The sequence below is a fragment of the Conger conger genome, chromosome 7 (genome assembly GCF_963514075.1).
Source record: "Conger conger chromosome 7, fConCon1.1, whole genome shotgun sequence".
Taxonomy (NCBI): Eukaryota; Metazoa; Chordata; class Actinopteri; order Anguilliformes; family Congridae; genus Conger; species Conger conger.
This window is the reverse complement of record NC_083766.1, coordinates 27,617,117-27,644,502: the sequence shown is the minus strand read 5'-3', so window position 1 is coordinate 27,644,502 and position 27,386 is coordinate 27,617,117. Positions and strand designations below refer to the sequence as shown.

The following is a 27,386-nucleotide window of genomic DNA, read 5'->3' as shown; positions in this document are numbered from 1 at the left end:
TCAATCTTGACCCTCTGTTGCCTCTTGGGATTGGTTGGAATTGTACTTTTCACAGCAGATGATTTTCAGTATCTGGATAAAACTTTATATCCAGATAAATAACATTAAACCATTCTGTCACTTTACTCAGGTTAAAGCACTGGTTACACAAGAAGAAGACGTGTGTGCTGTTGCATCACATTTACATTACATTGCAGTCATTTAGCAGACGCTGTTAACATCTCATCTGCGTTGATGTCTGACTGGCAGTCATGCCCTTGTCTCATCACTCGAGTCACTCCGGCTAATCGGTCCCCTCCAGTCCAGGGATTGCCTGAAAGTGGACTTGTTAAATTGAGGGCATTGTAGCAACAAAACTGGCCTATTAATGCAAGTAGACATTAAAATTGGTTATATAAAACATGTGTGAACCTGATGGACACACTCCCAAACAGTTGATCATATACAAGTAACATAAACATAAATAATAAATACATGTGTTATTGACACTTTTATAAGAAGCGACTTACAGTTGATTAGACTAAGCAGGGGACAATTCCCCTTCAAGCAATGCAGGATTAAAGGCCTTGCTCAAGGGCCCAACAACTGTGTGGGTCTTATTATGGCTACACCAGGAATTGAACCACCAACCTTCTGGTTCCCAGTCATGTACCTTAGCCGCTAGGCTGCAGGCTGCTGTTGCAGTGGTTGCTGTAGAAATTTGTGGGGTTAATAAGTCACTCCATACAGGGCGCTGGGGAAAGGGGACGGGGTTTATAAGTCACTCTGTCCATACAGGGCACTGCAGAAGGACATGTAGTCCAGGGCACTGGGCGGGGCGTCCCTGCTGATGTACTTGGTCATGCGGCTGATGCAGTACTCCGCCTGCTCTGGAGGTAGCTCTCTGCGCAACTCATCCACTGTGATATAAACCTGAGAGAGGAATTATCATGATTATTATCATTATTATTATAATAATAATTATTATTATTAATTCATTCATTCATTCATTCATTCATTATCCTAACCCGCTTATCCTGAACAGGGTCACAGGGGGGCTGGAGCCTATCCCAGCATACACTGGGTGAAAGGCAGGAATACACCCTGGACAGGTCGCCAGTCCATCGCAGGGCACACACACCATTCACTCATACACTCATACCCATGGGCAATTTTGACTCTCCAATCAGCCTAACCTGCATGTCTTTGGACTGTGGGAGGAAACCGGAATACCCGGAGGAAACCCACGCAAACATGGGGAAAACATGCAAACACCACACTGAGAGTGCTACCCACTGCACCATCCGTGCCAATATTATTATTATTATTATTATTATTATTATTAGTAGTAGTAGTAGTAGTAGTCGTAGTAGTTTTGTGCAGCTTCTCCACTGTGAAATGCGTATGTATGAAGGGTGAATGTTTTTTATACACATGTATTTTCCAACATGTGTATAAATGCTCAAATGCATATGCTCAGCAATGAATAGAGTATTATGTGAGTACATTGTGCTTATGTGTGAGTACTATGTGAGTGGTGTATGTGTATGTATGTGAGTTCTAGGTGATTAAAGTATGTGTTTGTGTGTGAGTACAAGATAAATGACATTATGTGTGTATGTGAGGTTCAGTTAAATAAAGAATGCGTGTGTATGAATGCTATGTTGAACACCATGTGTGTGTAAGTGCTACATGAATAAAGGAACCAGATAACAGTATTTACATTTCATTACAGGCATTTAGCAGATGCTCTTATCCAGAGCGATGTACAACAAAGTGCAGATCGAACACAGGGACAAGTGTGATGAGGACCCTAGAGGACACTACGGTTCCGAGTCCTTGCATGACCATACAGATACAATTGGAATCCTTGAAGAATACATGAACTTACGAACTAGCATACCACGGTTGGAAACTAGAATACCCAGAGTACAACAATACAATACAATATCTAATACAATACAACAATATCTATTTATAAGTTCCATTATAATCTATGGCATGCACACCATAGTATGTGAGTATGTGAGTTTTAGGTGAATAAAGTTGTATGTAGATAAATACAGCATGTGTATGCATTCACATGCCTGTAAGTAGTTGCTGCTCACCTTGTCTGATGCCAGGATCTTAAAGGATGCCATGACCTGTTCGGCCATGTCAGTCTCAGCTGCCTCCTGGGTCAAGAAGTCGATAAAGGCCTGGAAGGTCACTACGCCCGTGCTGTTAGTGTCCACGAGGGCCACGATGCGAGCAAATTCCACCTCACCCTGAGAGATGAAAGAGATCATAGAGTTATATCTCTGTGCTGCAGCACCATGTGTGCTTATGCTCTATGCCGTAGTGTCTCAGCCTGTCTCACCAGCTCATAGCCCATGGAGATCAGGCAGGCACGGAAATCATCTGGGCCCAACACGCCGTTCCTCTTCTGCAGGGGGAACAACAAACAGCGACCAGATAACTACACACTACACCACACATACATACACATACACACTACACCACACATACAACACACATACACACTACACCACACATTCATACACTTACACACTACACCACACATACATATACTTACACATACACCACACATACACCACACATACATACACTTACACACTACACCACACATTCATACACTTACACATACACACTACACCACACATACATACACTTACACACTACACCACACATTCATACACATACATACTACACCACATATTCATAGACATACTACATGCACTTATGTAGAGCCCCCCTGCCCCCACACACACACACACACACACACACACACACACACTCTCACCTTGTCGAAGTGGTTGAAAGAGGCTCTGAAATCGTTGAGCTGCTCCTGGCTGATGCCTTTGGCATCACGGGTCAGGATCTGGTTCTCGATCTCGCTGATGGTGCGAATGATGGTGCTGAACAGCTGCTCCCAGGCCACACGGACATGCTGCAAACAGGATGGAAGAGAGAGGGAGAGAACGAGGGAGAGAGAACAGGAAGGCTCAGAAGGTGGGAGTTTTTCCTTGCCACTGTTGAGGGAGAAGGTTTTCTGTGAAGCTTGTTGTGACAATTGTTTGTCAAATGTTTGTCAAATGCACTATATACATATATTTTGATTTGACTATGGTGTGGTTGTTGTAGTGTGGTATACCTCCATGGTGTAGGTGGTGTGCATGTTGTAGCTTGGTATACAGTACCTCCATGGTGTAGTTGGTGTGCTTGTTGTCGAAGATGAGGGACCTCTGGCTCAGCTGGTGGTCTCCCTCCAGGTTGTCAATGTTGGATTTGTAGGTAATGATGCTGTGTTCGTACTGTTTCAGACTGTTCATCTGCTCCTCCAGTGAGCCAGCAATGTCCACTGAGATGTGAACAATCTCCTGCAAACAGCTCAAGGTTATTAATTAATTACTGGACTGATTATCTTTTGTCAGAGTGGTTTTGTCATATTCCAGCTGCAGAATTACAGACACTGGTTTGCCAAGGTACACACGCCATTCTGCCATGCGCAGTGGCCCAAAACCCTATGAAGTAGGGTGACCAGGTTCCTTTGAGGACTGTGTATACAGTGGAATGAGAAGGTATGGTAACGGCAAGTAAAATCTGAAAAAACCATTGAAATATGCTTTGACTAAAATAAGGGAAAATCTACATTTTGTCAGAATAAGTAGGGTGCATGAAAAGGGGCTTCAATACGGGGCTGTCCTGGGAAAAATGGCATGTCTGGTCACCCAATTATGAAGTGACTTTCCATAGGTGTTTCCATTTTCTTGTGTGTATGATATAGTACATAAATGATTACAGGATACACATTTTATATTTCTCAACACTCCACCTCCATCTTGGTCTGAATCCAGGGTCCAATTACGTTGGCCTGGGCGGCAAACTGACATCTCAGCCTCTCGTTGGCCTGCTGCCTGACCATCTCCTCCTGCAGGACCTGGTCTCTGTAAGGAACCTGGAGCCTCACCTTCAGCAGGGAGAGAGAGGGTGGGAGAGTGAGAGGGAGAGCGGGAAAGAGGACAGGAGAGTGGGAGATGGACAGAGGGAGAAATGGAGAGAGACAGACAGATGAAGAGAGAGGGAGAGAGTGGGAGAGACAGCGTGAAAGAGAGAAAGAGAGCGATCAGTGAGAGTTATTCTACTCTCTGCGGCCACTGGAGTCAGCTCTGCTTACAGCCTCCCACTTGTTGCCGAGGTCCTGGGGTGTGAGGTGGGTGTAGGGGTTGGTGCCGGGCAGCTTGATGCCGTAGGTCTGGGCGATCCGCAGGATCTCATCATGGATACCCATGGTGGCTATACGTTCCTTGTCGGCTTCGGGCAGGGTGAGCTTGAACTGGTCGTGGGCTGTGATGAGAATCTGGGAGGGAGTCACAGGAGGTGGGTGGGGAAGAAAAATATCAATGAACTCACTTGCCATGTTTCCGTAAACATGAAATTAGGTCACGTTATAATGTTTTACTATATTGTGTGAGGAAAGGGCCAATAATGCCAACAAAAATGAAAATTAGGGAAATATGAAAACAACCAACCAACCTTCATAGCCCTGAAAAATAAAAATTAATTAAATCTGTGATAATTGCTAAATATGAGGCTTGTAATCTCACTCGACCTTTTCCCCACAAGACAACTTGGAAACCTGTCTGGCTGATATTCCAAATACACTTCACTTTCCAATGGAAGCCCAGCAACCGACTGCCCAACCCCATACCTGGATCTCCTCAATGCTGTGAACGAGAAACATGTCCTGCAGATCCTCCATGGCCCCTTCCGTCCAGTTATTAAAGGGCGCCGCCCTCTTGGCAAACTCCAGGTACAGCTGGCCAATGGTCTCCCACAGCTTTTCTGTACGCTGGAATACCCAAAACAAGGGAGATGAAGCCTTTATTCAGATGCTCATTCAGAAGGATGCTTGCGGAAAGTGATCATTCAGAGTGAAGATGTGCTTGAGGAATGTGGGTTTGCTTCTGGAACATGCACATATGGAACGAGGATAGGCTCATTCGGTTTGAAGACTCGCACACATTAATTGCTTGCGCGCAATTAAGTAGATTACACTGAAAACCACCCGAGGAGAAAGTTTAGAAAATCAGCATGTCTTCCCTCTGGACAATCACCTTCCACAAGCAGACCTTCCTTCCAAATGAAGATCTGAATAAAGGCATCATTCCGCATGTGCATGTCCCGCAAGCAAGTTTTCACTGCGAATGATGACTTTCCGCAGGTCTTCCTTCCGAACGAGCATCTGAATAAATGCATGAATCACCCCCCATAGCAGTGGCTGACATCATGCAGTTTAGAGGAAAGCATATGCGTGTCTGTGCTCTCCCAAATTGATGGCAGAGGTTATGGCGTTTATGATGAATACAACTGAGAATTCCAAATTGGCAGAAAAAGAGGGGAAGAGCATTAGACTACTTGTGAAGAGATACCACATACTGGAACTGAATCTGTTTGCCAGTTCTTGTTTGGCAATTAATGTCTGTTGTGAGGAGTCATTTGATTGAGCTTGAGTAGATACGTTCTGCAAAAAATGTAAAATGTTACTATTAGCAAATCTCAACAATACCAAGTATTGGCTACTAGGTTACAACTGAATAAAATTTATTCTGAAAACTATTTTTTAAATTAACTGTAATTAATCTCTGCCCTATAAACGAATGCTGCCCAAAAAAAAAAAAAGTACTTGGCGACTTGCCTATCTGGTTACCAGAATACACAATTACGGTCGCCTAGCCTCCAAGTGTTTGGTTATCCGTTACCATCATTGAACTGTAGTTACCATTGACGACGTAAAATAACATCGTCACACCAATGAAAATGAGGTTGAACCCCATGAGGTTATTCGTCTAGCCAATAAGCATTTTGGATTTTTGTGATTGACAGTTTTTGTAGATTTTGTTGCGAGCTGTTACCACAGCAACTGTTGGTGCGAGTTGTATAAATGCACTGTGGAATTTTTTACCGTTGAATTGAAGCTGAGCGTCGTTCGAACTCTTAAGTGAGCCCAAATTAGTTTTGCACATTGCGCGTTTTTGTTCAACCATCACTCTTGTAAAAAATGAGGGAAATTGTTCATCTGCAGGCTGGCCAGTGTGGAAACCAAATTGGAGCCAAGGTTGGTTGCTTACTATCTAAGATGGAACGTTTGTGAGGAAAATTAAATCAATGTTACGTTACTGTAGGAAACGTTATGCGGGCTGAAGTAAGTTAGCTAAGTTAACATAAACTAAGCGAAGTTGTCGGTTAAGTCAATGGTTAGTCGATTAGCTGGCTGTTTTGGAGGAAATCGCCGTGCTGGCTAGTAACTTATGCTAAAATAAGTAGCTGACGTTATTTAGCGTTCTTGCCGCTTGCTTACTTGGCTTTTCCAGCTTACTTGGCAACGTTACTTGGCTTGATGCATGACAATTCGAGCAGTGCAATTAGTTTGCGATTATAACTTTAAAAAAAGTTAAAGCAAATACATCTTTAAAAGATTAGCTGGATAACCACATTTTTCTGTGAAATATCACCTACATTTGTGACCTAGTTAGCTATTGTACAGTGGCAGGTTCTACGGATCGTTCTTAATCACGTGACAATTTCCTTGACGACGAGATTCTCGGTCTTGTTGGAGGATAAGCGGCCGTAGCAACCGGTACCAGTTTTACTGGTCAAACATGAGTCAAACTAGGCCTAGATGAGATGGCATTGTGACAACAAATTATATCCCCCCTGCAAAACCATCCATTAAAAATGATTATGATTCTGCCCAGTCAATATCAGTTTTCAGGTTGGATGGTTAACCTGTGCTGCTGTAGGCTACTTCAGCCTACATACATAGCAAACATAGCCTAGTTATAACTTACATTTCTACTAATACTCTGATTTATGCATTATTAACATAAAAATGACGCCACGGAAATAAGCTACAATGTAATCACACAGTCACTAATGGTAAACCATAGTTTATTTTCGGCACACAGCATAATTTTTCAGTAAGACTAGCATTTTGCAACTCAAGTAGAGGTTTCATTTATGGATATGATATTTCAGTAGCGAACTAGCCAGCTAGAATGCCAAGTGGAAGTCACAAGGAGATAACGTTTTGATAATTGATTATCCACTTATCGTAGTAGGCTAATAACTTTACATCCAAACCAGGTAGGATAGAACCAGTTATGATATATAAGTAATCATAACACGACTGCCGTTGTCACCTTTGCCTTGAGGTTTTTGCTGGTAGTGAGGAAACTGGATGTCATTAGACAGTAGGTGTCATGTTACCTGGTAGCCATATGGCGCTGATGCCTGTCTTTGTTCTAGTTCTGGGAGGTGATCAGCGACGAGCATGGAATCGACCCCACCGGGACCTATCACGGCGACAGTGACCTCCAGCTGGAGAGGATCAATGTCTACTATAATGAAGCTACGGGTGAGATCCCGTTTCTGTTTCTACATGCAATTCAACAAATTAACACTTTCAATTGTGCAACCTCATCCTTTAAATTATTCTAACAGGCGGCAAATATGTCCCCCGTGCTGTCCTGGTGGATCTGGAGCCCGGCACGATGGACTCTGTGAGGTCCGGACCGTTTGGGCAGGTGTTCAGGCCAGACAACTTTGTCTTTGGTAAGTGGAGAATTTAGCAGAGCGTATTATACAAATAATAATGCATAATGCATGCCTAAAATGGACACACTTCTGAAACATACAGCAAAAGCATTATTGTTTGTGCTGCTGCAGTGAAGATGCGAATGATGCTAAGAATTCACTGTGTTCACAGGCCAGAGTGGTGCCGGAAACAACTGGGCAAAGGGCCACTACACTGAGGGAGCAGAGCTGGTAGACTCAGTCCTGGATGTGGTGAGGAAAGAGGCTGAGAGCTGTGACTGCCTGCAGGGCTTCCAGCTCACCCATTCCCTGGGCGGGGGTACAGGTTCTGGCATGGGCACCCTGCTGATCAGCAAGATCCGGGAAGAGTACCCCGACCGCATCATGAACACGTTCAGCGTGGTGCCCTCTCCCAAAGTGTCAGACACTGTGGTTGAGCCATACAACGCCACCCTGTCTGTGCACCAGCTGGTAGAAAACACAGATGAGACCTACTGTATTGACAATGAAGCTCTGTACGACATCTGCTTCCGTACACTCAAGCTCACTACGCCCACCTATGGAGACCTCAACCACTTGGTCTCTGCCACGATGAGCGGGGTCACCACCTGCCTGCGCTTCCCAGGGCAGCTCAACGCAGACCTGCGCAAGCTTGCCGTCAACATGGTTCCATTCCCCCGTCTCCATTTCTTCATGCCTGGGTTTGCACCCCTCACCAGCAGGGGGAGCCAGCAGTACAGAGCCCTGACCGTTCCAGAGCTCACTCAGCAGATGTTTGATGCCAAGAACATGATGGCCGCCTGTGACCCGCGTCATGGCCGCTATCTCACGGTGGCTGCTGTTTTCCGTGGCCGTATGTCCATGAAGGAGGTCGATGAGCAGATGTTGAACGTGCAGAACAAGAACAGCAGCTACTTTGTGGAGTGGATCCCCAACAACGTCAAAACGGCCGTGTGCGACATCCCACCCCGTGGCCTCAAGATGGCCGCCACTTTCATTGGAAACAGCACCGCCATCCAGGAGCTGTTTAAGCGCATCTCTGAGCAGTTCACCGCCATGTTCAGGCGCAAGGCCTTCCTTCACTGGTACACTGGTGAGGGCATGGATGAGATGGAGTTCACGGAGGCAGAGAGCAACATGAATGACCTGGTGTCTGAGTACCAGCAGTACCAGGACGCCACCGCAGAAGAGGAGGGCGAGTTTGAGGAGGAGGGGGAAGAGGAGCTGGCTTAAACTATGTGCTGCTCAAAGTCACATGTGTTTTGAAAAACTTTCTAGTTTGTCTCTGCTGTTTTCATTATGTGTTCCTCATGTTTCCTTTTTCTGTCAGTGTTTTTTCCTTGTTTCGGTGGCATTTATAAGTTATAGAAATTTCAAATTGATGCAGAATGGCTTAAACTATGCACTACTTAATGTCACATGCATTTTGATAAGCTTTCTAATTTCTCTGCTGTTTTGTCTCTGTGATCCTCATGTTTCCTTTTTCTGTCAGTGCTTTTTTCCTTGTTTCAGTGGTAGAAATTTTTTGGTTTCTTATTGATGCAGTCTTTAAATAAAAAGTAGCTTTTTATTTAAAGGTAGTTTGTGTGTCTCTTCATTCTGAATTTGACATGCTTGGCCAAGTTTCTCCTGACACATTTAGCCATTTTTCCCCCTGAAACAACTTTGCGTGTTCTTATATTATGCATATATTGTCAGTACGTGATTATTCAGTGTGCTTTATACAATGAAGGATTTGCAGAGCAGTTGCTGGGGACTGAATGAGCATGGATCTGTGAGCTGCAGGGACATTTTTTTTATATTTTACCTCTGCTGCAAGATTATCCTGTGTCATAAAAATTCTACTCCTATTCCTATCTGGTACATGCTCGCATAAAGCATGACCTCTATCTGTACAAATTAATGTCAGAACACAAATCCCAATTTCTTAAAAACAGGTTTGTAAATGCCGTAATTCTCTATAAATGCAACACAGCAGTCCAACCAAAATGGCAATTCTCCACATAATGTCAATGTCAATTATTTGCTGTAAAACCAAATGGATTAACACGAGGGAACAGCCAGAGTTGACCTGTGAATGACCTGGTGTCATTTATCTTCATGTACAGAAAAAACTTGCCAATAAAACCGTGCTTTCATATATTGTGCTAATTCTAGTCAGTTGTTCACAACTTTGCAAAACAATTGGTGACACTGCACCATAGAGATGAAGGACCTAATCATTTCTGATTCCTATGAACACAGTGGTTAAGATTTTGTATCCAAGGATTGCAGACAGTTGTTTTATCAATAAATGAATGAAACAATATATAATATCTCTCAACCTGCAGTTATCTTTTAGTCTCGGTTGAGTGCAAAGACAAATTGGCAATATAACCACGAGGGGGAACTTGATGCACAATTTTTAAAAACCCCTTTCTGATTAGTCAGGTGTATTACATTTCTTCCTTAGTACAGGTATAAGAAAGCTTTCAGTACCTAGTTTTGACTGTAGGCTTTTGATTGCCTTGTCAACAAGAGGACCAAAGATGTACGAATCGCAGTCAAAGAGGCCATTATTAGGCTGAGAAAAAAAAGAACAGTCTACAGTCAGAGGTATAGGTCCAATAAAAGGCTTACCAAAACAAACGCTTGGAACATATTAATGACATTTTCAATATCATTAAGAAGATAGAGCACTGGTGTATGGTTGGGATCATTGCCTTGCTGTGGGATGAAGCACTGTCCAATGGGGTTGGAGCATGCCTGCCAACCCTAGGATCTCAGAAATAGGGATATTTTCTAGCTGAAGGTGGGGAGTCTGAATTGTGTTTCTGAGTTTCCTGCATTCTGGTGACTTTTAGAGTAGGAAAATAGATCAATAATAAGCACAGTGCAGCAACATTTTATAATGCATAAAGTTTTTTTCTCTCACTCTGTTTAGCTTTCTCTCAACTGAGTTTCTCTCACGATCCATTTATTTTTCTCAACTTCTTCCTCTGTCTTTTCTCTCACCCTCCATTTATCTCTCGACCTTTGTCATAAATCAGGAGAAATACGTGAGAATTGCGACCCCGTAAGGATTCCGGGAGAGGGCAGTGCAAATCGAAAGTCTCCCGGGTGTGTTGCCAAGTATGGTTGTAAAGGACATAAGCAGGTCAAATCCTTTTGATGATGAGGTTGGTGTGTGGAAGAGGTCCCCAACACCAGGGTTTGGAGATCCTCACATACCTCTAGTGAGTCCCTCCTCTTCTGAGTCAGGGCTCCCAGGGTATCCCACTGGTCACACCAGCCCTGGCAGAAGGCATTGATGGCAGAAGCATCATAGTAATCCAGCTCACTGGAACACAAGTAATAAGCCATCACAACCAGTGCTCAGCCAGTCTGCATCAGACATCAGCACCAGACACCAGTTCACAGCCAGTCAATAGCTGGACCCTCTTGTCTTCTTGTTTCCTGAACATGCCCCAAATTATACTGCACAAAGACAGATGGGGTAAAACGTCTTTTCTCTCCCTCACTTGAGCTCTTGTGCGATGGCAGCGATCTGCTCCAGTCTGTCCTGGTGGGCGGTGAGGTCGTTCTCGAAGGCTTGGTGTTTTTTTATCAGGGAGTGGACCTTAGTCAGCGAGGTGTCCTCAAAGTCTCTCTGCGCCAGCAGCTCCTCTTTCCCTGGGGGTCCCAGAAGGGAAAAGAGCATGACTTCAGCGTGACTTAGTAGAAATGACCGGGGTTAAACTTGTGTTTGACTTACACCAGTCGGCCCCAGTTCCTGAGGTCTCTGAGCATTCCACAGTGATCTGTTTGGTAATGATGTCTGCACCTGGCCATAAATCCCCCCACCCCCCAAAACTAACCCCCCCTTGCCCCGGCCCACCCCCCGTACCTGTGGTCCAGGCCTCATGCAAGCTGCATTTCTGCTTGAACTTCTTGGCCAGGTGCTCCACCCTCTCCAGACGGCGGATCTCAGTCACTACCCACTCCTCATAGCCCTTCTCCACCTGCTCCAGACCTGTCCAGGCATTAGTGATGTCCTGAATGGTGGAGAAAGGAGTTTACAAAGGGCAACATACGTTATGTACTCTGAATATTATATAACCTGTATTTAACTAGGAAGGGCAACTGGGTTCTTCTCATTTAAATACGAACTGAAGAAAAGGTGGGATGGTAATATTAAAGTATAAACTATAAACTGTATAACCAGCTGTGTGTGTCACCATGACATTAAAGCTGCAATATGAGATCATTATGATCCCAGTGTCAGGACCTCGCTTTAATGACTCATCCAAAATACAGCGTCTTCTACATTACAGTATCCCAAAAATGCACTGAGGAACTATTGGCCTTTTGACATTGTGCAAGGGCGAAGGCAGCTCAACACTGGACCTCCAACTTTAGCTCCATGAGCAGACTAGATTCCCCAGGAGTCCCATCCAAGCCCAGCCCTGCTGAGCTGAGGCTGAGAAGGCTGCAGAAGGCCTGGCTGCTGTCCCTTAATAAGGTGTTGTTTGTGGAGATGAGATATAATGTAGCTGGCTGTAGTCTATTGTGAGAGATCAGACACTAAGCTGTGGGAGATGGTAATTAACCCCAGTGTGTGAGGATAATTGTGTGGGATAACTGCAGACATACTGAGACCATCCTGCCCTCAGAGGGCATGAAGGTAGGGCGGTTGCTCAGTTGGAGCCTGGTCTGCAGGGTGTTGAAGCTGATCTGCAGCTGGCACTTCTCCAGGGCACGCGGCGGCTTGTGGATGCGGCGGTAATCGCGGAAATCCTCCAGCTTCTGCTGCATTGCGCTCATGGACCGCTCAGACGCGCGGTTCTCCAGCCAGGGGACGGTGCGGCGGATCCACTCCAGGAGCTGGGGGAGAGGGGGGTCAGCAAAGGGAGGGCAGCACAGACATGCACATTTAACTAGACAACCCGAGATTGTGAAGCCCCAGAAGTAAGACTGCACTGTGCATGTTGAGGGCAAAACATTGGGGACTTGTGAAGATTAAATAAAACTTCCCCAGTGGTATTTTGAAACTCAATTAACGATCGCTAACATTCATATGAAAAGTAGATTGTAGACTGTTTGTGTAATAAAATAGTACTTTTTAGTTTTCCCAAAATCTGGATCAAAACAACCATTATTTCACAAACTGCAACATATAATGAAACTTACGATGACAAAAAAATAGGTTTTCTCTGGTTGTGAAATCGTGGTGGCACGGATGGTGCAGTGGGTAGCACTGCTGCCTCACAGCAAGGAGGTCCTGGGTTCGAATCCCCGTCGGCCGGGGCCTCTCTGTGCAGAGTTTGCATGTTCTCCCCGTGTCTGCGTGGGTTTCCTCTGGGTACTCCGGTTTCCTCCCACAGTCCAAAGACATGCAGGTTAGGCCGATTGGAGAGTCTAAATTGCCTGTAGGCATGAGTGTGTGAGTGAATGGTGCGTGTGCCCTGCGATGGACTGGCGACCTGTCCAGGGTGTATTCCAGCCTTTCGCCCAATGTATGCTGGGATAGGCTCCAGCCCCCCTGCGACCCTGATCAGGATAAGCAGGTTCAGATAATGGATGGATGGATGGATGGATGGTTGTGAAATCACTTTGGTTTTCTCAATTCAATGGGCAGCAAATTGAATTAAATGGGCAGCAAGTTCTTTTGCCCCCAACATGTGCAGACGAGGCTGTTTCCAGTTACTTCCTAGGTTTCCCTGCCTGGCCACTCTTACCCTCTCCAATCTCTGTATATACTCTATGGAGGGCCGGCAGCGCTCAAAAAAATACAGTAGAAGTATTCACGTAACTAACTCACTAACGCTATCTCTTAGTATTTCTGCACTGTTCTGTAACTCCGCCTCCCTATGCTATCCCTGATTACTCGTTTAGTTTCAGCGAAGTGTTCGCACCTGTCTCTAGCTATCACTACGTCTTCAAACTATGCAAATGTCTACTCCCTAATCCGGAGCCGTTTGTTTTACATGTTTTGTTTCGTGCATCCAGTCCGCGTTTTCGTCTCCCTCCCGTTATTATGCTATTTCCCCACCTGTTGTCTATTTGTTTAGCCCACCTTTTCCTCTGCCCCGCCTAGATTGTCACCTTCCCTCTTGTATTTAAACCTCTGTGTCAGTATGTTTCTTTGTCAGAACGTTGATCTTAGTAAGTGCCGATTGTGTGTAAGCCTTATTATAGAGATTCTTGATAGATACCCCCCTTGCCTTGACTTCCGTACCTGCCTTGCCCTCTTGCTTCGTTTGCTCATCTGATCTTCTGGTTTTTTGACGTGTTGTTTTGTATTTTTTGACTACCAGTTTGTTTTTGCCCTTTTGTACCTTTGCCCTGTGATTTCCTGGATTTTGACCTCTCGCTTGTTTTTTCGACTATTCTTTTGCTTTTCGTTTTTGGCTTTGTACTGGATCTCTTGGCTTTTGACCACTGAACATTAAACTTAGATTTTTGGATTATCCTGTGGTCTGCGTCTGGGTTCTCTGCACCGTACATAACATTTATATTGTCTGTAACTTTGTGCTGCTGCCTTCTTGGCCAGTTCTTCTTTGGAAAATAGATTTTTAAATATCAACAGGACCAACCTGGTTAGATAAAGGTTTAAATAAATGAAAATAAATAAAAATGGGCAGGGCTCACCTTGCTGGCCAGCTTCTCGTACGCCTCCATCAGTCTCTCGTTCTCCTGGTTCACAGCCAGCACCTTGCAGATCCTGCTAGCAGCAGTTTCAGCCTGTGACACAGAGACATCACTCTTTCTTTTTTAAATATTCCATTCCACTATTAACCTTTTCCTACATTTATTTTAATATTTTATTGTCCTTTTCCATTTTGTGTGTGTGTGTGAGAGATAGATTGAACCAAGAGAAGCAAAGAAGGGAATGTATGTGAAAAATAGAGGGATAGCAAGAGAGAGAGTGAGCGAGAGATAGAGAGAAATAAGGATAGGTCAGTGAAAAGTGTGCTAACAAGATGTCTTGTAGAGAAAAAAGTGTGTGTGTGATTCTAGCTCACCTGCTCGGCACCAGAAAATGCATGGTAGAAGCAGGAGACGTAGGTCATGATGGCCCTCTCATCAGGTTTGGGGGTATTAACAATGTCTGCTCACAGGAAATCAAATAAATTAAACGCTGTAAAAGTACACGTCCATACCAAATGACTAAAGCGTTGAAGTACAGGCTCCAAATGCCAAGTGTTAAATCTCATGCACTGTAACAATCTCAGCAGGGAGCAGACAGGAACCAAACTAAGGTCTCCTGGATGAGAAGCGGCTGTGCTAACCACTGCACTAAAGATTAATTCAACCACTTCTGCACTTCACCAAAGCAGTATCTCCTTACTTAGTGTCAGTTCCCCTTTTGAAAAAAAGTAGAGTAGACAGCCTGCCTGTTTTATTCAGACAGAGATGGGATCACAGCACAGAAAGTGCCATGTTGGGGGAATCTGTACACGGATCGAGAGTGAGCGGAAATGGAACAGGCAGCAATACGCCACACATCTGGGGCTTGTTCCACAAAGCAGGATTACGGAGTTCCCAGAGAACTCTTTAGCCTGTAATCGTGGACTGGGATTTACTCAGTGCAGTTATTTCGGCTAACACAATCTTCCTTTGTGGAACAGGCCCTACAGTCAGATCATTTTCAGTTCTGGCTCAGAGGGAGAGGCAGAGATATTACCTTCAGCATCCAGCATCCTGGGGATGTCTAGAAACTTCTCAGCCACTTCAAAAGCTGTGTTGAGGTTGCCGATGGGGTCATCCTGTATAGACAGACAAACGGACAGTCTACAGTGAGAACATTAGATGGGTCATTCAGTAAATATAAAAAAATATATTAAAACAATATATATATGTTTTTGTCATCCAAGACAACAGTATTATGTCAGTATGTAAATACGTTTTTCTGCCAGGTTCAGGAGGGCAATATACACTCAGGGCCTCCATAAGCAGATATCTGGTTGATGTTGGAGGATAGCACAGAGGTGGTGATGGGTGAGACCTGTAGCTTAGGGGCATGAGATGATTCATGGCTGGCTTTAGGGGTGAGTGGGGTGACCCTTGGCTTACTGGTGAATGAGGTGAACCCTCATTTAGGGGTGAGTGGGGTGACCCCTAAAGGCAGTGACCCCTGGTGACTCTGGTTTAGGGGCGAACTGGAGTAACTGCTGATTTATGAGGGAGTGGGGTGACCCAGAGTATAGGGGTTTAGGGGTATGTGGGGGACAGGGAGGGCACCTCGCGCAGTCTGGAGTAGTCAATAAGGTCAGGTCTGTGTCTGTGGATGAGGGCACACAGAGCCAGGCCGTCCTTCCAGCTGAGACAGAGAAAGAGGGATGGATGGAAGAATAGGGAGGGACAGAAGGAGGAGTGGAGAGGGGGGGAGAGAGAAGAGATAATATAAAAAAAGAGTCGAGGAAACATACAAGACATATGAAGGGAGGAATCGAGAGAGAGCGAGAGTTGACTCTGGAGAGAATTGACCAGACACCAATGGGTTGAGGGACAGAAAATTATTTGTCAAAAATGGACATGAAAATCTTAAAATCAAACTCGGCAAATGGCGTTGTGCCATGAAATCCAGACCCTTTGAGGACAACGGCTGCGTTTCTGTATCTTGGCCAGCAGAGGGAGCTATGTGCTCACCTGATGTGGAAGTTCTGGACATTGACGTTCCTGTAGGTTGCCGTCTTCCTCTGGCACCACAGCAACAAGCCGTCCTTAGCCGAGGTTTCTACAGAGAAACCGCAAGGAAGAATAATGCTACTACATAGTGATATTAAATATGTTTGACAGCACAGCGATACTGGCCATGTGTAAATATACTGAAATGCCTGAAATCATGGTAAAATATGAGAAAGGTGTAAGCGAAAGTGATACACACATCAGTCTGTGTGTGTGTGTGTGTGTGTGTGTACAGCCCCTCACCCTCCACAGAGATATCCTGAATGGCAAAACGCAATATAATAGTCCAGATCATTCCAAGCGTCATCTTCACGTTCCCGTCCACAATCTCTGCGACAAAAGACACAGTCAGTCTTTTTTTTTGAACAACGGTTCGCAATAGGGCTCGAGACTATGCTTACAGACTGCCTCACCTCCCCAAAACAGTCAGTCTTAACACTGTGTGGCTGTGTGGCTGTGTTCAAATACTTAATACATTGTCCACAATTGCTTTCTGTGATTCCCTTTAAACAGGAAGGAACCAAGGGAGGCAAGCAGGAGAGGAGAGGAGATACGGAAATGAGAAGCGTGGGAAATGATCATTCTCATTCGCTCCATTACCATGTTAAGGGAGCGCTATTCACAGGTGACACTGAACCCTCCAGCATGTATACACACAACTCCCACCGGTATTTAACCACACTTCAATTACCCACAGTGCTTTGTGACATTGTGCAGACAATGTAAAATGTGCTATAATGAAAAAAGGATGTGGAAACTCACAAAGGCTCATTTTTTAAGACAGAGATGTGCAAGAACATAAAATGGGAGCTGGTCTCTTCATGGCTAGGACTATACAAGCCTTCACTCTGAGGGCAAATTGAGCCTAGGCATAGCTGACTATGGATGCAGTAGAGGCCACTAAAGCAGGACTGAACTGGACTTAGAGTAAAAGTAACAGAACTTGTACTGTGGCCAATTACTAACTTTAACTCCTTGCCTTATATTTCCCCATCACCAACCTAGCAGAGCCAACTTGCACACCCCGACAAAACACCCATGACTCACCTCCCGAGGAGAACTGCCCAGCATAAAAAACAGGACTATGACTGTTGGTCTGCAGTGGTGGTGCATAATTCGCTTCAGCAAACCACAGTAGGGTGGGTTTAAGAGCCATGGTTTCTCAGATAAACCTACGCAAGCATCCCCAATTGCTTATCAGGCACCTGCAGATTCTTAGATATGGTCAGTGAGTTCCTAGTGTGGTCAGAGAGTGAGTTGCTGCGCTAGCTCTCCTGTGGTACCGTGTAGTCTTGTGGAAATGTGGTTCTATAATGCAATGTGTTATAATCCAAAAGAGGGGTGCAACAAACAGAAAAGTGAGTCTCACCCTCTGCTCCAATGGACACCAGTTTTACACCCTTACTGCAGATAAAGTCCAAGGCCTTGTTGACGTTGGCAATCCTGTGAAAGCGCATCTTTCCTCTATCTGGTCTGGGCAACCTCTCCCCTGTTAACACAGGACAAACACACACAAACACACCTCCAACACATTACATTTATCCACCTGCTTTATCCCAACAGAGTACAAACATTCACCTACGTACACACACCCTTATTTCACACATTATTTCACCAACTTGCACAACCAGTGTCCTTCCATGTTAATCATTTGAATAGCTGGACATTTTACTAGAGCACTGTGGACTAATCACCTTGCTCATGAGCACACTAATTTGCCACCTAGGATTCAAACCCACAACTTTCTGGTTCTGGGCTCCTTTACTTCCCAAGCCATTGTATCACCCCTCATCTGCAAGGCTGTATGTTTGTTCCACATTCAGCATCAAACCCTGTACCCGCACACTGTGAACAGTAGGTGAAGCTGAGAAGGTATTAGTCACACACTAGCTTTCTTTCCATTGCAGGTAGTGGGGTTCCCTCAGGAGAAGTCTGGGCCCCAAGCGTAATGGAAAAAGTGCAGGTGTATCGCTCATGTTGCAGAAAACAAAAGAAACAGGTTGAGTTTGGTGGAGCGACTCCCTGTGCAAGCTTTCCATTGCATATATTTACAGCTTTCATTTGTCTGCTAATTATATGCAGTGGCCTAGCCACTTCAGGTTGTCATGAAAATTAGATCCCCTCATCCACCAGATCCTCAGGGGCCACACCCCACTCACACAGTGGACCAATGCCGGTGTCTGCACCCCTCACCTGAAATGACCTCCAGAAGCAGCATCAACTTCAGCCCATTCCTGAAGTCCTGCTCAATGTTCTCTATCTGTGTGCCAGCTCTCCGCAGATGTGAGTTACACCAAGCGGTGAAGGTCTGAGAGAGAGAGTGAGAAAGAAAGGAAAGAAAGAGAGAGACAGAGAGAGAGAAAGCGAGGGCCCTTTTTTTTTCGCTAATTTATTATGAATGAAAACGAGATGTGTTCAGATAATATTATTTAAAGGTAATATAGACATAGATTTAAAATATATAAATATTCATGTATTTATATATGTTTATATATTTCATGGGTGCAGAGCAGTGTGCATACTGAAAGAATACTATATTCACACTAGTCACATTCACATATGAAACATGAAATACATCCATATTAGACTTTCCCAGCAATCTAATGGCTTGTTCACCACCAAGGATATGCAATATGTTAGTGGCATTAACACATAATGGTGACAGTAACTGCCTGAACAATGTCGGTGAAGTAGTATGGACACAGGTTAAGGGTATAACCAAGATCTATACAGTACGGCTGAGGTATGATTTTGTTCACGTTGGTTTCCTAATCAGAGAAGCCAGCTTGAGTTTGGCGAGCAGTATGCTAGTTTAGAAAAATAGTTCAAAGGGATCCTTGAAAGGGATAAAGGGTAAAAACCTTTTTAAGAAAAATGATTGATTAACGTTGAGTCTGGCTGACCTGACAGCCCAGAGAGGACAGGCTGTGCTCACACTAACACGAGCAAGAGGTGGAGACAGAACTGCACTTCATCCTCAAACACCAGAAATGAAGAGAAGGAAGGAACAGGCATCCCCTGAAAATTAAGCAGTTCAGCCTAAACCCTGTCAAAATTTGCCACACTGGCAGTTCTGTACTGGCCTGACAGCCACACCCTGGAGAACAGGAAGTAACCGAAGTGCTCGGTATCAGAGTGACACTCACTAATAACTAATATAGTATCGTAAGTGTAAAACCACTTCCCATAATGCAAACTGTGTTGTTTTCAAGTGCTTTAGCAATGGAGTGTGTCATGCCAGTAAAACCCTACTCGAATTTGAATCTGACAGTGGATGCGAGACAGAGAGATGTTGGGGAGATGTGAATGCAGAGGATCAGATGTCTGTGTGTACATGAGCCAGAGAGAGAGAAAAAGAAAGAAAGAACAAAAGAACAAAAATACAAAGTGAGAAAAACATAGACTCTGCGACCATTGCCTGAGAAAGCACATTTCACATTGAAGCAACCACACAATTCTAAGCACGTACCATGAATATAACATATTAGAGAAACTTTCTTCATGGAATATCTCTTTCCTAAAAAAAGATAACTTTCCTACCCAGCCAGCCATGAGAACATTTAAAAAATGAGAAACAGTTATGCAGCACCGTATTCTGTGAGAGAGACAGACAGCAAGACAAAGAGGGAGATTCAGTGACAGAGGGAGATGTACGTCATTCATGTGTATATGCACATGTGTGTGTGTGTGTGTGGCAGAAAGAGGGAGAAGGCACCAGAATGTTCAGGCCCAGTGTAATTTGATGTAAGGCTGGTGTCACATATGACCGAATTTAGACAGCATCCCAGTACAGCCCAGTACAGGGGTCAGGTTAGGTGGGGGTTGGGTGCAAAGAGGCTAAATTGGGTTGCTACAGGATACCAGTGGACTCTTGAGGGAGTAGTGTTCGAGACTATATAGAAGTTTTATTGACTTTTAAACTATGCTAAATTCCTCATCTAAGATGCTGCAAGCCCAACACGGTAGCTTAATATTAACATTAATGCTGCTGATACCGCATAATCATATTGCCAACCCATTTAGCTGGCAGCTCAGCTGCCAAATCAGTGATTGAGCTTCTTTTCAGATTCAAATTTAATTAAACAAGTATATACAGTGGTGTGAAAAAGTGTTTGCCCCCTTCCTGATTTCTTATTTTTTTGCATGTTTGTCACAATTAATGTTTCAGATCAAACAAATTTAAATATTAGTCAAAGACAACAAGTAAACACAAAATGCAGTTTTTAAATGAAGGTTTTTATTATTATGGGAGAAAAAAAAATCCAAACCTACATGGCCCTGTGTGAAAAGGTGAACCTAATAACTGGTTGGGCCACCCTTAGCAGCAACAACTGCAATCAAGCGTTTGCGATAACTTGCAATGAGTCTCTTACAGCGCTGTGGAGGAATTTTGGCCCACTCATCTTTGCAGAATTGTTGTAATTCAGCCACATTGGAGGTTGAGCACGAACCGCCTTTAAGGTCATGCCACAGCATCTCAATAGGATTCAGGTCAGGACTTTGAATAGGCCACTCCAAAGTCTTCATTTTGTTTTTCATCAGCCATTCAGAGGTGGACTTGCTGGTGTGTTTTGGATCATTGTCCTGCTGCAGAACCCAAGTTCGTTTCAGCTTGAGGTCACGAACAGATGGCCGGACATTCTCCTTCAGGATTTTTTGGTAGACAGCAGAATTCATGGTTCCATTTATCACAGCAAGTCTTCCAGGTCCTGAAGCAGCAAAACAGCCCCAGACCATCACACTACCACCACCATATTTTACTGTTGGTATGATGTTCTTTTTCTGAAGTGCGGTGTTACTTTTACGCCAGATGTAATGGGACACACACCTTTCAAAAAGTTCAACTTTTGTCTCGCCATACCACAGAGTATTTTCCCAAAAGTCTTGGGGATCATCAAGATGTTTTCTGGCAAAATTGAGACCAGCCTTAATGTTCTTTTTGCTCAGCAGTGGTTTTCGTCTTGGAACTCCATGCCATGCAGGCCATTTTTGCCCAGTCTCTTTCTTATGGTGGAGTCATGAACACTGACCTTAACTGAGGCAAGTGAGGCCTACAGTTCTTTGGATGTTGTTGTGGGGTCTTTTGTGACCTCTTGGATGAGTCGTCGCTGCACTCTTGGGGTAATTTTGGTCGGCCAGCCACTCCTGGGAAGGTTCACCACTGTTCCATGTTTTCGCCATTTGTGGATAATGGCTCTCACTGTAGTTTGCTGGAGTCCCAAAGCTTTAGAAATGGCTTTATAACCTTTTCCAGACTGATAGATCTCAATTACTTTCTTTCTCATTTGTTCCTGAATTTCTTTAGCTCTCGGCATGATGTCTAGCTTTTGAGGATCATTTGGTCTACTTCACTTTGTCAGGCAGGTCCTATTTAAGTGATTTCTTGATTGAGAACAGGTGTGGCAGTAATCAGGCCTGAGTGTGGCTAGAGAAATTGAACTCAGGTTTGATAAACCACAGTTAAGTTATGTTTTAACAGGGGGGGCAATCACTTTTTCACACAGGGCCATGTAGGTTTGGAATTTTTTCTCCCTTAATAATAAAAACCTTCATTTAAAAACTGCATTTTGTGTTTACTTGTGTTGTATTTGATTAATTAAATTTGTTTGATGATCTGAAACATTTAAGTGTGACAAACATGCAAAAAAATAAGAAATCAGGAAGGGGGCAAACACTTTTTCACACCACTGTACAAAACTCAATAAACAAAAAATAAGACATTTACATGCCCAAATGAATAAATGTGAAAATAAGTTCTAATACTGGTTTTACAGCACCTTCGTGGCACTATTGCTCTCAGTTGTTATACATAAGTATCTTTCTGCTAATGCTAACACCAACTTTATAGTGCTAGCTGTGGTAACATTAACACCGTTCAGTACATTTCTATCTCAGTAGTACTTCAAACACTGAATTCATTAATGCTAATGCATCTATATACCATCATGGTGCTAATGGTAACACTGCTTTTGGTTTTACCCATAAAACCTAACTACATAAAATAAAAAATACCTAATATTACCAAATATTACATTACAGAACACAATATCAGCATACTGTACTAATCTGCATCTTCACATTCAATGCAATTCAACATAACGTATACCATGATAATCACACAGGCCTCAATAATACATGCTGTTTCTGTCCACAAGATTAAACTCTTATCACTCATCTTTAGTAGTAAGTAGCCATTAATGGTGGCTGGCAACACAAGAATTGGGCAACACAAACATTTAGATTAAAATCTGGCAGTCTTCGCCAGGACACTAAAACCAGCTTGTGGTTGGACCCCATTGACCCAAACCCATTGAACCTGTTCACCTGTGGGGTGTACTGAAGAGGACAGTACACAATTGAGGACCAATGACTCTGAAGGATCTGCAGAGATTCTATCTGTCGATAATTTCTGACAGATTAAATCGAAACAAAAAGGCAAAATAATTAAAATAGTTCTGGAATAAGTCCAATGCAGTCCGAAAGCATGGTCTGACCAGTGAATAGTGTCTAAAATATATTCGGAAGAGATTTATTTTCTAATCCCATTTTTAGCACAAGGATACCCTGTCTGGACTACACTCTTCATTACCATGTTCCATCCCAGAGATAAACAAGCTTGTAAGTTCCGAAGAAGAGGATTTATGACAGAACACCTGCTTTATGAGTAGCAGGGGTCTGGTTTCACAATCTGTGGACAAACTAGCCGTGTGACACTCAGCAAAAGCTACCAATGCAGAATGCTGTTTAGAGTCCGACAAAGCTACTATGATTCACCCACTACCCAAGCCAAAACTACTGACCCCAACACTTCTTAACCACTGCTAGAGCCAGCACTACTGACACCACAGTCCTCAGATGTACTGCTAACAGCACCCCTCAGACAGTGCCAGTATATTGACACTATGAAGAATATCCACTCTGCAGTGTGGAGACACATTCAGGGTGCCAGTCTTGTGACCAAAAGGTGACAAGTTCTATTTTCAGGGAGGACACTGGTGTGTAAGTTATGTGACTTGAGTAGAGTAAACTGGGTTTGGTCAGTAAACATGACTGTTTCAGTAAGCATGGAGCTGAATGTAAATGTGAAGTGTTATTGTTCTAGGCAGATTCAGATTATACTACTGCACTCCCTTTTTAAATGCTGAGATTGATGGCTGTCAGTCAGACAGCAAATGTGATCTAGGGTGTACATCAGTCCACCCTAGGTCATACACCACAGAATGTCAACATTTTGGCTTTTCACTCCTGCATTTTCTGTACTACTTTGACTAACTGCCATAATTCCTCTGATAGTGACCATTTTCCCATGGTGCTTGTCTCAGGGTCTGGACACTTTATGCTCAGCTTTTTTTAAATATCTGTATGACCTCACATATACCCATATTTTATTCTAATGGCCTAACCCCCCTAACCCCATCCCTAGCCTCACCCCCAAACGACCCCCTAACCTCACCTCCAACCTCAGTTTAAAGAAGCTTCCCTACAAGGGCACAGCTTCTGTAATGGCAGCAACCCTCCAACTCAGGTCCTACTTCTCGGTCCCGAATCCATTCACTCTTTCCCTAAATTCTTACATTTGGACACACCTCTTGACCTTTCTGCAAATCACATTTGGCAAGATAATTTGGTGGATTTCCAAACTTGTTGCAATGCTTGTCGCTGTAGAAAGAACTAACATTTGCAAATCATTTATTAAGGACAAACATTGACTTATTCCAAGACGGGGCCTCATGAATATGCACTATTAATACAAGAAGGACTGCTGTGAGAAAGATGTATTGAATGACAGCATTGCCCATGATGATGCTCATGTTTTTTGGAAGAGACAGGTGTATCTTGGGGTGGGAGTAAGTACAGTAGTACATTAGTCAGGCAGGGGAGATGCCAGATGGTTTCAGCTCCAGCCTGCTCCTTTTTGACATGGCTGGCTGTTTGCCCTCCAACGTGGGAAATCCAGGCCGAGCACAGGTCCAGCTGGCTGCCCTGCCACACACACACACACACACACACACAATGTGGTGAGAATGACACAGTCACTCTTGGATCTCAGAAGATTATCGATCGAAATAGCCAGCAGTGTGACAGGGAGCCCCGTCCCGGTGACTTTGTACCTGGCCCGTCTGAAGGACTGACAAGTTCAGACCAGCCCCCAGCTTGACATGGTTTAGCTGGTTGACCAGTTCAGACCAGCCCCCAGCTTGACATGGTTTAGCTGGTTGACCAATTCAGACCAGCTCCCAGCTTGACATGGTTTGATCAGCTCAAGCTATGTTTTGAAACAGCTGGTTGATCAGCTATCAGCTCAGACAAGCTGGTTGACCAGCTTATACCCAGCTAGACCAGCTTTAGGACCAGCTTGTCTGGACAACAGCTGAACCTCTTGACCATGTCTGCATTCTTTTATGCATTTAGTTGCTGCCACATAACTGGCTGATAAAATAGTGTACAGTATACTGACCTATATCTATGGTAAGTCAGTTGAGAGGCTTCAAGTATATCTGAACCTACACTTAACACAAGTCAGAGGAAAAGCTGCAGTACAGCTGACCTACAGTGAAGGTGGAAATATAACTACCACTTCTTCACCGAGGGCAGCGCAGTGGACTAGTTATAAGCTAAAGATTGCACATTGCTGCAGAGCCCTCCCCATCAACAGAAGCTCCAGGGAGAGGACCTGGAACATAACGGCATGCATCAGTGGTACAGAGTTACAGCGCAAAGCCCTGCTCAGCTAGCTGCAGCAAGCTGGTTCTGCACCCTCCTCTTAATTACCCAGGGCCTGAAAAAATAAACAGGATGGTGATCTGTGTAATTAAGGCCATTAAAGCCAGGAATGAGAAGAAAGCGAGGAATCCCACGCTCCGCAGGGATGAGCCACTAATCCCTGCCATGGGAAACAACACCAGAGGGACTTGCAGAGCTGACACAGATTGATTCCGATGGCCCATTAAAAGCATCAACATTATACAGTATACAGGGCTGTTATTCCAGCTACAGCACTATGAACCTGAACAAGAGTCCTGTGAGGCCCAACCACTTCATAATGGAGGCATGAACAGCTCAGCCAAATGCTACATCAATGCTACAGCTGACACTATGTTCTCAGCCGCAATTCCATCCTTTGAATTAAAATGACCGCTTTGTGTTAAATTAATTAGTGGCTCTTCGAATGCCACCCACATATTGATTCAATCACATAATGGCTGGATAGCAGCTATATCTCAGCTCAGGCTGTCTAACACTGACCGTTAAAAAGCAAACTGCAAGCTGCTACAGCTGCCATCTACTGTAAATAAGACCCACGTTTTATATTCAAGTGTCAGTTTATAAGGACTTAAAACCTACTTACATGCTTCATAAGCATGGTATTAGTACCTTTCAAAACATAAATAATTTCACTGCTTTAGTAAATGTGACAGAGCAATAAAAATTTTTTTTTGTAAAATATGATCAAAGTATGCAATATCAAATTCTGTCAGACTTAATAAAGCATGACATTCCCCCACAATGCAACTTCTTAAAGGCAAACCTAAGATTCCTGACTTGGTTATTGCTGATTCCATTGCAAGATTCCATTCAAGTAATGAAATCCCATGGGATGTTGATTTAAATTAAAATTCTTTCCATTTCTGCACTTACTATTCCATAGGGTAAAATAAAAACTGCTTAATTAGTAAAACTGCTTAATTAGACTTAATTCATTCAAGCATGAGTCTTTGAGTAAGTTTGAGTAGGCAGCCTGGAGCCTATCAGTGTAAGTCAGGTACTGAAAGCTTGACCTCTGAGGGAAACAACCTTATTTCTTCACCAGATTTTCAAATCACGGGATGTTCACCCGCACCTGCACTGTGCATCATCCACACGAATGCCTTCATCAACACTTTTCCCCGCACACTACCTACACTGTGCACACCACTGCAACCAGGTGCACGATTTCCTGCAGTTGTAGCGAGAGAGATGTATTCCTGAGTCCGAGGTTGGATTTTGAACCCTCTCACAAAATATTAATGTGTTATCAGACAACAAAAAATGGCCTATAGCCAAGGGTTAATGAAGTTTCTTTGAATTTGAGGGTTGTGTGATCAGGGAGCGTTGTCTGTCGTGGTAACCTGCTACGAGCCTTCATTTTCACTGCACTTCACCGTGCTTACTAGCGCACTAACTACAAAAGCAGTATTTTTTTAAGACACTACTGATGTACTTCGGTATGCGTCTCCCAGAATGCTGTGCCACCTCTCCCTCTATATCTGCTTGCCATATGTTGTCACCATATCTCACCTTTCCAGGTTCTGAAACTCTTAAACATGGCCCCTCTCCAGCCCTATGCAATAGCTGTGGGCCCCTGGGAGCCCATGCTCATGGCTCACCCCTGTGCATGACACCAGTGATATGGTCACAGAAATACTAGGGAAACAGTAATCAATGCTAGAAGTAAAACATTTCAAGAGCAGCGTTTAAAACAACCTGGGGAAATAACCAAAATTTCAGCACGTGTAACAGGTTTCTGTGTGATGTAGGACTTATTGATTCATTTATAAGAAAAAGTTACTTAAAGGTAAGGGGTATGTCTGCTGGTAGGAAGTGAGACAGATCAGTTGAACGACATGATATGCTCTATACACAGGGTGTATGGGCTTTAATGGCACAGGCAGCGAGGTAGAAAAAACCTAAATCGATCTTGAAAGCCCAGTGCAGACTTGTGGGCTGCTCTCCGGGTGTAACGCACGGCTATTGGGATTAACCTGTGCGCGCACAGCATAGGTCGCTTACGTCCGTTAAACCGGCTACACCATTACCTCGCGTTGTTGCTTCTCCCAGCCGGGGTCCAGCGGCAGGTCTCTCTCCCACTCATTCGCCTGGGTCATGCATTCCTCCGTCAAGTACGTCGTGTACATAGTGTGCTGAGCTTCTAGTGCTGTCATTTTTGCCTCCTTTCGTGATTGCACCCTATTCCTTTTTAATTCAATTAAATTAAAGTCGCCCTTCAATTCAGCAACAGCAATCTCACAACCGTTCCGCCCGTGTCGAGATCTTCCAGCCGCAGTGGTCAAAAGGTGCGCACGTGACATCACCCCGATAAGTAGCCTACGGCAGGTTCAGAGCTATCGGGTTCTAGGAGCTAGGGTATCGGGTTCGAGCGCAACATGCTGTTGGGAGTGTGA

At 44.1% G+C, this 27,386-nt stretch overlaps 2 protein-coding genes across 2 annotated transcripts; one reads left to right on the top strand and one right to left on the bottom strand.

Annotated features, from left to right (window-relative positions):
* Positions 1–148: 148 nt before the first annotated feature.
* LOC133132229 (alpha-actinin-3-like) lies at positions 149–27,172 on the bottom strand. Its single transcript, XM_061247537.1, has 22 exons — positions 27,021–27,172; positions 18,418–18,532; positions 17,594–17,713; positions 16,468–16,554; positions 16,186–16,273; positions 15,778–15,856; positions 15,221–15,302; positions 14,559–14,644; positions 14,185–14,277; positions 12,187–12,417; positions 11,441–11,588; positions 11,076–11,226; positions 10,786–10,894; positions 4,691–4,831; positions 4,157–4,339; positions 3,815–3,949; positions 3,180–3,359; positions 2,783–2,929; positions 2,339–2,404; positions 2,088–2,246; positions 631–912; positions 149–313 (listed from the first exon to the last, which is right to left on the bottom strand). Exons 1-21 carry the CDS (start codon positions 27,144–27,146, stop codon positions 754–756), a joined length of 2,685 nt encoding a protein of 894 aa, XP_061103521.1. The 5' UTR covers positions 27,147–27,172; the 3' UTR covers positions 149–313; positions 631–753.
* Positions 5,900–9,151, top strand: LOC133132242 (tubulin beta-4B chain). Its single transcript, XM_061247568.1, has 4 exons — positions 5,900–6,097; positions 7,288–7,396; positions 7,483–7,593; positions 7,748–9,151. Exons 1-4 carry the CDS (start codon positions 6,041–6,043, stop codon positions 8,806–8,808), a joined length of 1,338 nt encoding a protein of 445 aa, XP_061103552.1. The 5' UTR covers positions 5,900–6,040; the 3' UTR covers positions 8,809–9,151.
* Positions 27,173–27,386: the final 214 nt, after the last annotated feature.

Coding starts and splice junctions, on each gene's coding strand:
- LOC133132242 (XM_061247568.1), top strand. CDS start 6,041: ATGAGGGAAATTGTTCATCTGCAGGCTGGCCAGTGTGGAAACCAAATT. Junction 6,098..7,287: donor GAAACCAAATTGGAGCCAAG/GTTGGTTGCTTA, acceptor TCTTTGTTCTAG/TTCTGGGAGGTGATCAGCGA. Junction 7,594..7,747: donor GCCAGACAACTTTGTCTTTG/GTAAGTGGAGAA, acceptor CTGTGTTCACAG/GCCAGAGTGGTGCCGGAAAC.
- LOC133132229 (XM_061247537.1), bottom strand. CDS start 27,146: ATGACAGCACTAGAAGCTCAGCACACTATGTACACGACGTACTTGACG. Junction 14,645..15,220: donor CAGGATGCTGGATGCTGAAG/GTAATATCTCTG, acceptor TCCTGTGAGCAG/ACATTGTTAATACCCCCAAA. Junction 2,247..2,338: donor TCTCCATGGGCTATGAGCTG/GTGAGACAGGCT, acceptor TTCATCTCTCAG/GGTGAGGTGGAATTTGCTCG.